At 39.9% G+C, this 9,986-nt stretch overlaps 1 protein-coding gene across 1 annotated transcript in view; it reads right to left on the bottom strand.

Annotated features, from left to right (window-relative positions):
- Positions 1-1,798: 1,798 nt before the first annotated feature.
- The window catches only part of LOC117831841 (integrin alpha-3-like), a 36,543-nt gene continuing 28,355 nt past the window's right edge, over positions 1,799-9,986 (bottom strand). The window contains exons 24-29 of the mRNA XM_034710726.1: positions 8,407-8,532; positions 7,491-7,601; positions 7,057-7,155; positions 6,774-6,899; positions 6,411-6,553; positions 1,799-3,487 (exon numbers count right to left, since the gene is read on the bottom strand). Coding sequence (XP_034566617.1) covers positions 6,443-6,553; positions 6,774-6,899; positions 7,057-7,155; positions 7,491-7,601; positions 8,407-8,532 — 573 coding nt within the window. The 3' untranslated portion in view covers positions 1,799-3,487; positions 6,411-6,442. The remainder of the gene's footprint in view (positions 3,488-6,410; positions 6,554-6,773; positions 6,900-7,056; positions 7,156-7,490; positions 7,602-8,406; positions 8,533-9,986) is intronic.

Genomic DNA, 9,986 nt, shown 5'->3' with positions numbered 1-9,986 from the left:
CTGCCCCCTGGTGGCTGGCTGCAGTATAGGTCAAAAAATCTGTCTCCCCAGCAGTCAAACTTTAAAAAATAAATACACGTCATACGAATGTTTCTCACATCCGTATGCTATGATGATGTAGAGTTATTATTTGACTGTTTTGTGTCCAAGGCCTCTTTTTTCTGAAAAGTTTCTTTTTCGTTAGTTATTAGAGTTTAAAAAACAGGGTTTTATTTCCAGGTTTCCTTTGATTCACAGCCGCCGTAGAGGGAAACTTAAAGGACACACAGCGTCTTGTGATGCTATGCTGTAGGGCGGAGCTTATTACAGTGGCTTCACAGACTCTGGCTGCACAATGGCGGCGCCCAGGAGAGGGATTTTTTGGCTTCAGAACCGCATAATGGGAAGAGGCGGAGCAACGCTGTCCATTTCTATTTACAGTCTATGGCGGCAACCTGCAGCCACGAGAACTGAAGCCAATGCGGAAGTGTTAACCCTAGAACACTAACGTTGGGTGATTTTCACCAACCCGATTGTGGTTATGTTATTTTCCTTTATGTTGCTGCTGTCTGAGTTGTATTGGTCCCTGGGTAGCTTCAGGCTGCTCTCTGATGTCCCCCAAGGTAGGACTGTTTCCCATCTACCATCCCTGTTTTTTTCAGCAGGCACATGTTTGGGTGATTTTCACCCAACGTTAGTAATTGAGAGTCAATTCTTTGTTTATCTCTCCCACAGTTATCAATGATCCAGGGAGGCTGTGCCTTCACTGGATAAGGCTCACATATCCCAGGAATGGGTGGCCCAAAGAACCCCCGAAGTGCCCAGCTACATTGTTTAAAAAAAACAAAAAAAACTTTAATCATTAATCATGATTCCCTAATTTTCCCCTAATTATGGAGCATTTGTATGGGGTCCCACCATGATACTTATTTTTTTGGCATTTTATGAGATATTTTGTACTTGGACTTGTACTTCAATTTGCAATTTATCGTTGTACTGTGATTTATTTTGATATGAAGTATTTTTTATCGGGTATATAATATCAGGTAAAATATACCCGATAAAAAATGTTGGTGTTAATAACTGTTACGTTAATGTAAACTGCAGTTCCCTGAGTGTCCTCTTGAGTCTGGTTCCGGAAGTACCCAAAATCTCATACACACCAATTGAAAAAAGCCGATCTTTACATTAGCAATAAACATGTTTACAGCCTGGTACAAAAAAAATAGTTTAGTCTGAATAGCTCATTTCTCTTTAAAGTAAATTTTTTCATAACGCGTCAGTTTTAAAGATTTTAAGATTACGAGTTTTCTATTATGAGGGGCACAGCTGACGTGACTGCCAGGTGGGAACACTAGCTGTTGGCGAGGAGGCTAAAGGCCCGCCTCTTTACCTCGCACACAGTCTATGGCTCCAACTGGGCTCTGTTTGATGCTTATGAAGATGTATAGATGTAAATTAAAATAGTTTAAAGATGGCGGTCAGTTATGCTTTGTCATTTAAAGTTTCTGGACATTTTGGGAACATTTAAAAAATTGTGACAATAAAATTAACCTCCCAGGCTTCATTACTAGTATCTTTGAAGTTATTCTGCCTTTGTACTTTTACTTCTCACCTCTGGACTGACTTTGGTTTGCTGTGCCAGTCTTCAATGATCTGTTTTAAGTCAGTTAAAATGACATTAACCAACATCCAAATGATCAGTCAAGCAGCAACATGTTGACCTCTTCACTCGACAGTCACCCAGCTTTAACTAAAGAGTACAGAGCACATGGGGTGACCGAGTGCAACCCTGAAAGCATCCTGACAGGGGCCAACACTAAGCTATCAAAAAATACTTTAATATTATCAACATACGTACAGACCGACAACAGTTCACAACAGTGATGACACATCACATAATGTTACACACACAAATACGTGCTGCTTTCAAGTGCTGTTAGAAATACAACCATCATATAAAAACACCTAAAAATTGGAAACGCAACAGTCTTTTTTTTTTTTCAGCCAGCTGTTATATTTATAAAATAAAGCGTTTTTTTTTTTTAAGGGATTCTTTTTTGCACCTGAACTCAACACCTCACATTTTCAGGAGCCCTTGAAGGCAGCACTTCAACATAACATCAAAAATGACTAAACACTCAACTCTGCTGCCATATTTGGTTCTTTAAATTCATTAAATCAGCAATAGTTCACCTCCTTCTTCCAAGATCATTCAGTCTTTTGGTTGTTTTTTGTGACCACAGTAGACTGTTGATCTGGCAGACATCAACTGCACCATATATTATGCATTCAGAGGCAACAAGGATGCTGGGAAATGGATTTCACCTTAAAAAACACATTAAGAACCACATACCTTAGATAAAAAAAAAACACATCAAAAATACACTTTAAACAGGAATAAACGAAAACTCTTGTCAGCTGAAAACCTTGCATCTCGAATTTTGAATACAGAACTGAACTAACTGTAAACACTTTAAGAAGTTTTCGTTGGACAGTAGACACACAAACACACAGGAAGGCAGGTATTAAATGGCAGTGTTGGGTTCACTTTGGTCCAGTTTGGTCCATATTGTTCTGGTCTTGTTTGGTTCAGGATGTGTTGTCCTGATTTGGTCTGGTTCACGTTGTAGTTTTTTAGTGAAGTATGTTGATTTTTTGTAGTTTGGTCTGGTTTGGTCTCATCTAGATGTGGTGGGCTGGAGGCTGTGGACTTGTTCATCTAGTTTGGTCCCATTCTGGCTGGTTCTCTCTAGTTTGGTCTGGTTCAGGATGTGCTGGACAGGACCTGAATGGGTTGGTCTACTTTGGTCTTGTCCCTGATGTTTTTTTGGGAGGGTTGATCTTGTTTGGTACCATTCAGGATGTGTTGGTCTGATTTGGTCTTGTTCATGATGTGTTCGTATTTCCACAATGTTTTGGTTTAATTCAGACAATGTTGGTCTTGTTTGGTGCGGTTCAGGACCTGTTGATCTGGTTTGGTCTGGTTTAGTAAGTGTTTTCTGGTTTGGTTTGATTGAAGATTAGCTGGTTGGCACTGTACAGTTCTGGATGTGCTGGCTCAGGTAGAATTCAGGACTTATTTCTCTGGTTTGGTCTAGATTGGGATGTGTTGTATTTGTTCAGCATGTGTTGGTTCAGTTGAGGACTTCTTGATCAGGCAAGTATGGTTCAGGATATGTCAGTCTGGTTTAGTCTAGTATATGATGTGTTGGTCTTGTTTGGTTCACAATACGTTGGTCTGGTTTAGTTTGGTTAAGCATGTCTTGGTCTGATTTGGGTCAGGATAAGTTGGTCCAATTCCATCTATATTGCTGGTCTCTTAGTGTGCCTCAGTCCACAAAGTGACCCAGTGTTTTGGGGACTTCCTACTTTTAGCCGAGGAGGTGTGGTCTTGGATCAGGAAACCGTCAGCGTCAGTATACTGCTGCTGCTTGTCTTTGACCAATATCCTCCCCTGGTGGAGCTCCGTGGCCCGCCACGCCTTCTGGCGCTCAAAGAAACCGCACTACAGACAAAACACAGAACGGGGGAACATGAAACAAACAGTGCCGCCATGTGACAGTGAGACAGTTGTTTGGGTTGAAGTCAGAAAGCACAGAAAGAGAAATCATGTTAAATCAACATCCTAAAGTTATATAATCATCAACTATTAATAAAAGTGCAGCAAAGAATCAGTAGAGAGGAATCAACCAACACAGATAATGAAGATCAGAAGAGTTAACGCGGCACGAGTCAGATCAGCTGGAAAGAAAGAAGTGAAGAACTTTGGAAAGACAGCAAGTGTAATAAGTAACCAGATAGAAACAGAAACAGTCAGTTGACAGCAGCAACATGGAAAGTCAACAAAAGTAAGTTAAAACAGTCAGTCAATAAGCAGTCTGTAACATCCCATGGGCCTCAGTGGGTCGAGTCGGCCGCTATCAATCGGAAGGTTGGCGGTTCGAACCCCCAACTGCTTGGGGTGCGCTGGTTGATGGCAGCATCCTCACTCTGACATCTCTCCCTAAGTGCATGTACACTGCATGTGTGTGCATTGTATGTATATACCAAAAAACTGTGCGTGTAGCATGACCGAAAAAATAACACGAGTGAAAAAATTGAATTTCCCCCTGGGGATTAATAAAGTACGTTCTTCTTCTTCTTCTTCTTCTTCTTCTTCTTCTTCTTCTTCTTCTTCTTCTTCTTCTTCTATAGCAGTCTCTACTATCTACATTATTTATTTATTTATTTATCTATTATCTATTTCAAATGTAGTCACTTTTATTCTACTTTATTTATTTATTTACTTATTTATTTTAAGTCTCACATCTTATTTTCTATTAATGGTTTAATATTTTAGTCTTTTATTATCTTAGAAATGTATTTTAATTTGGTGATTTTATTTCCTGTTTTGAGTTTTAACATCTTATTTTACCTCCAGTGTTTCCTCATTAAGATAACATGAGAGCGTTTCCTCAGTTCGCTAAACAAATTATTTAGATTTTTTATTTATTTGTTTTTATTGTTTTTATTACTATTGTTGCATATTGTGTTGTTAGCCTTAGGATTGTGGGGTGGGTTTGGGGTCGGGCTGGGGCTGGGATCTTTTTCTTAATTTATTCTATTTTAAGTTGTTTTTCTTGTACAGCACTTTGTGTTACAATGTCATCATATGAAAAGCGCTTTATAAATAAAGTCTGATTGATTGATTGATTGATCAGTGAGTGACTGAGTATGAATGGGTGAATGTGACGGGTAGTGTGTAAAAGCGCTTTGAGTAGTCAGACTCATTAGAAAAGCGCTATATAAGTACAAGTCCATTTACCATTTTACCATCCCAGAAACAGTCAGTTAATCACCAGCCAGTAAAATGTCATTTACAGCCAGTGTCAGTTTCTATCAGCCACTTTAACAGTCAGTTGTAGTCAGTAACATTTAGGAACTAGTCTGTCAGTTCATTACAGTCTATATCAGTCAGTGTTGGGGCTAATGTGTTACACAGGTGTCTGGTAGAGCAGTGGTTCCCAAACTTTTCAGCCCGTGACCCCCAAAATATAGGTGCCAAAGACTTGCAGCCCCCACTGTCCCTCAAAGTGATTCAATGTGGCTTTATTTAGAAGGTCTGCAGAAAATTAGCCTACCTATATGAGCATGTGTCTGTGTTTCCTGTGTCATTATGAATTAACCTACTGCTACTGATGCTTTTGATAATTAACTGTTCACTAACCCTAAACTTAGGAGTCATCTGGCAACAAAGAAGAGCAGAAAACTGATTACATTTTCTATTTTCAAGGTTTTATTTCAAATTTAGCTACTATTTTTGTCTATATTTTTTACTATAATTGGTAAATTTTACTATCTTTAGATAATTAAAAAAAAAAACATTCTGGAAGGCATCTCACGACCCCCCATTTGTGTCTCGCAATCCCCCAGGGGGCTGACACAAGTAACGTGACACGTTAGTTCTGTGGTAATCTGTCAAAAAGAAACTTCTTCATAAAAGTAATCTGTCATGGAATTTTTTCTTTCCCTTTTGTCACCACAAAAAGGAAATCCCCAATGTGCTTACACTGTTTCTGTTTCCCTCCTACTTCTTGTGTACCAGCAGATGGTAAACTTACAGTCATGTCTGTGTGTGTGTGTGTGTGTGTGTGTGTGTGTGTGTGTGTGTGTGTGTGTGTGTGTGTGTGTGTGTAGCTAATTTGCCACAGTGGACGCATTTTTCTTCAGCGAAATATTCCCAAAAAGCAAAAGTTTTTCAGCTGCTAAGAGCTCTACTTCAAATTTAAATGAAATCTGCAAGCTAAACATTGCTTTTCAACAAAAGATGAAGGTCAGATGAAGAGGAGAAAGATGATGGCGGTGCTATGGCTCTGAAACAGCAAAGAGTAGAGTTCTGGTTCAACTAAAAGTGTCACTCAGATAGAAATCAAGGAGTTTGTAGCTGGTAACTGGTAGAGTTTCCCTCTCTCATATCAGTCTACAACAGTCAGTAACCAGAGTCAGGGTGTCAGAGTAACCAGCCAGTAACAGTGTTTTTACAATCAGTTAGATACAGAATGTAGACGTCAGACACAGCCAATAACTGGTTAGTAACTTGTCACTAAAAGTAAGCAAGTCTATCAGTCAGTTATTAGTTAGAAACAGTCACAGTCAGTAACTGTTTATAAAAAGTCAAGAGCAGTCAGACTTTACAGTCATTAGTCCCCAATGACAGTCGGTAATGGTCAGTTACCAGTCAGAAACAGTTAGTAACAGTCAGCAAAAACAAGGATCAGAAAAAAACCATTCAGAAACAGATCCTGTCAGGAAAATTTACAAAGACTGAGTTACAGTCAGAAAGAGTAAAAGGAAGTTGTGATGAGAAACAAGGAAGTAGGAGTTATCGTTCAACAGTCAGAAGCAGCCGGTTTACAGTCAGCAACAGTCATCCAGTAGCTGGTCCTTACAGCAGGGCTCTCTGGCAGCAGTGTGCCCAGCCTTAGAGCTCCTGGTCCAGCCGCTCATGCTCAGATGGCTGGCTCTTCATGTGGGCTTTCTCGGTCTTTGCTTCATACAGCTCTCTGGTACTGGCTCTCTTGAAGAAACCACACTGAACAGCAGGGGGGCGACACAATGGCTTTTTACACACCAGGATCGGGCGATGGCATTACAAATACATGATTTTATGGTGATGACGCAGCAAAATGTAAAATAACCCCTAAGTTCTGTGGTCCCAAGTAGAGCCTGAACTAAACAGAGGTATTTTGTTTAAATATTTAAGGTCCTGTTGTCTTGTGGACTTTCTCTTTACATGCTACAGCCCAGTTTACCTTCCAAAGCAGCAGGCAGATCAGAGCCAGCAGTATGACTCCTGCAAGAACAGATACCACGATGATCCACAAAGGGGCGTTGGAGTCCAACTGCTGCCCCATGTCAGGATAAACATGGACCTCAATCTGTAGAGGAAGATTGCTTTGCATCAGTAGGTAACACATGAAACCACAAAACAACAAAAGGGAAGCTCCATTATTAGGATGTTTGATGTGTCACACTGTGGTTGTAAGAACATTTCAGCCTCTAGGAGGCGCTAGCAACAGCTTGACAGTTTAGAACCTCTGTGCTTTGAGGCTCCATGCTGATGGTTGGTTTATTGGTCTGCAGCTTCAGCGTTGCTTTGCCTCGAACCAACACAGTCCTTGCATCACTGTAGTCCTGAAACACAAACGAGAAGACCGAATTTGAGGAAGCAACAATGTTGATACACCATTAACAGGTAGATAGAAAGACACTGACACAGTCACACATAGTTAGATGATAAAGTAATTGTGGTGAAGATGCTAGCATATAGGTATCCACTTTCTTATACAGCAGCGAAAAAACAACATAATAACTCTGGTTAACTATTGTTTTAAAACTCTCTTTTTTAGCTCCACTTTTGGTCTCCACCACCTCTTGAAAGATATTTGTCCTGTTTACTGCTCAGTGCTCCAATATGTTTACTACCTGTCAGTGACTACAAACAAAAAGAGGCTAAAAATGTGTTGTACCTCGATCATTGTGGAGTTCCACAGTCTTGCTCTGACAGTCAGAGTTGCTGAGTTGTTCATGTTTAACAGCGGACAAACGAACCTCACACAATTTGCTCCATTCGCACAGTCCTGCACAAACAAAAACACAGATATATTTTACATAGGGGTGGGAATCGAAAACCGGATCCGACTTAGGACCAGTTCCAATTGATCAATTCCATCGGAATTGTACACCTCAAATGTTATCGATTCTTCTTAATGATTCATTTCCCAGGATGACATCACATCACGTCGCTGTACGTTGCATTACGTCACACTCTGTGATGCAGAACTCCTTCAACCATGAGGAAACATGGAGAGGAAAGGCGTTTTTTCCTCTCCAAATTCAAAGTCTTTTCCTCCAGGCTCCAGGGGCCACGTCCGGACTCACGTGACCAAGAATGAGGTCAACTTATTGTTCAGTATGTTCAAGTTGAATATGTTCATGTTCAGTCTTGTGCTGACATAATTTTGGAAAAAATAAAATGGTTCCTTTTGGTGCGGAACACAGTGCAGAACTACTTTTTTCCCCCTCAAAAAATACTCAGGAATTGTTAGGAGAATTGATTAGGACTTGGATTGATAAGCAGAATCGACAATGGCATTGACATTGATGAAATCTTATCAGTTCCCACCCCTAATTTTACACATGTAAAGACGGGACAAATAAATAATAAGTTTTTACTATCCAACAAGTATTCATGTTAATGTCTTTGCAAAAAATCCTTAAAAAGACAGATTTAAAATAACATACACATTGGCATCTTGCACAGAGGCATCTGCTTAAAGGCACTCTTTTTGAATGTCTGTTTTAAGTCAGCTCATAGCATCTGTCTTATGACACCCTTGAGAGTTTATATAGTGGAAATGCATTAACAAATGAGCGTGTTCATACCAGAGTGTAGGACTTCCTTTTCTGTCCTTGTAGGTTGAGGACAGGCAGGTTTTTTTTCCCCTGGGACTCCTTTTTCTCTTTCAGTTCCTCTTCAGCACTTCTCCTCCTTCTTGTCTTCTTTGGCAGCTGAGCAACAAGATGGAGAAAAGGATCAATAATAGAACAGTCAGTCAGTTCATCTAGGAATACATTTATAAGAACTTTTTGAATATAGAAAGGTCTAATCTAGTATAAATTTAAAATGTTTTTTTCATGCTTGGATCCCTCAGGTTTTTTTTTCATCATTTTTTATGCATTTATGTGTCTGCTTGTCTGTCTGTTCTAACTGCTATTTTAATGTCTGTTTTACAGTGTTTTATCCAAGCGGCAACCTCAGGTCTCAAACTATGAAGCCCATGCGGAAGTGTTATAAACTGCAATTCATCGAGAATCCGCTTGAGGCTGGCTGCAAAAACACCAGAAACCACATACACACCCAATTAAAAAAAGACGATCTTTCCAGCATTAATAAACATGTTTACAGCCTGGTTCAAAAGATGGCTTGGCTCTACGTAGCTTATCTATAAAGATATTACGATTTTTTGCCCAAATAAGGACATGACTGACTCGACTCCCAGTCAGGAACACATAGCTGTTGGCTAAGAGACTCAACCCCCCCCCCCCCTTACGTTGCACTATGCCTGGTTGAGTTTAGCATTTCCAATATGGCTGCCGCTGTCGATTGGCTTCAAAACAGCGCTCAGGAACAGATAGGTGACGTCACGGATACTACTTCCATATTTTATACAGTCTATGGTTTTACCATGTGTCTCACTTCTCAAAAGCCTAACCAGTAAGTAAGTAAACTTTATTTAGTATAGCACTTTCACAGACCATAGTTACAAAGTGCTTCACAGAGTATCAAAATCGACATGACAAAACAATGTGCAGTAATAATAAGACAATAATAAAAGCAGACAAAATAACAAGAAATTACAGAAGATGGTCAAAAGCCATGACAAACAAGAGTGTCTTAAGCTGCTTTTTAAAGGCTTCAGAGGAATCAGCACAGCGCACATGGGGCGGAAGATTGTTCCACAGAGTTGGAGCCACATGCTCAAAGCCTGGTCTGAGGATCTGAGGGGTCTACTGGGGATGTAAGGTTGGAGCAGGTCGGAGATATATGAGGGTGCTTGATGATGGATAGCTTTATATGTTAATATGAGGATCTTAAACTGTATTCTGAATTTGATTGGCAGCCAATGTAAGGAGAATAGGATGGAGGTGAAGTGGGTTGTTGTGCTGGACCCGGTTAACAGTCTTGCAGCAGCGTTTTGAATGAATTGGAGTCCAGGGACAGGGACTTCAAACTAGCCATGACTAGATGTCCTACATACACTGCATTGGTCCCACTTTGATTAGATGTTACAATATCTAAATGTATTGCCACTGTCAAATAAACTATAATATATATATATCGCCAGATTATAACAGAGGAGTTTCCATACTATCCGTAAAGCCAATGAAATGACAAAAAATGTGTTCCATGAGACAAAAATGAAAAAAAAGAGCTGTCTTTAATCTACCTATTTCATGCAATG

Source organism: Notolabrus celidotus, chromosome 20, assembly GCF_009762535.1.
Source record: "Notolabrus celidotus isolate fNotCel1 chromosome 20, fNotCel1.pri, whole genome shotgun sequence".
Lineage (NCBI taxonomy): Eukaryota > Metazoa > Chordata > Actinopteri > Labriformes > Labridae > Notolabrus > Notolabrus celidotus.
The sequence above is the reverse complement of the archived record's forward strand: the minus strand, read 5'-3'. Positions and strand labels throughout refer to the sequence as shown.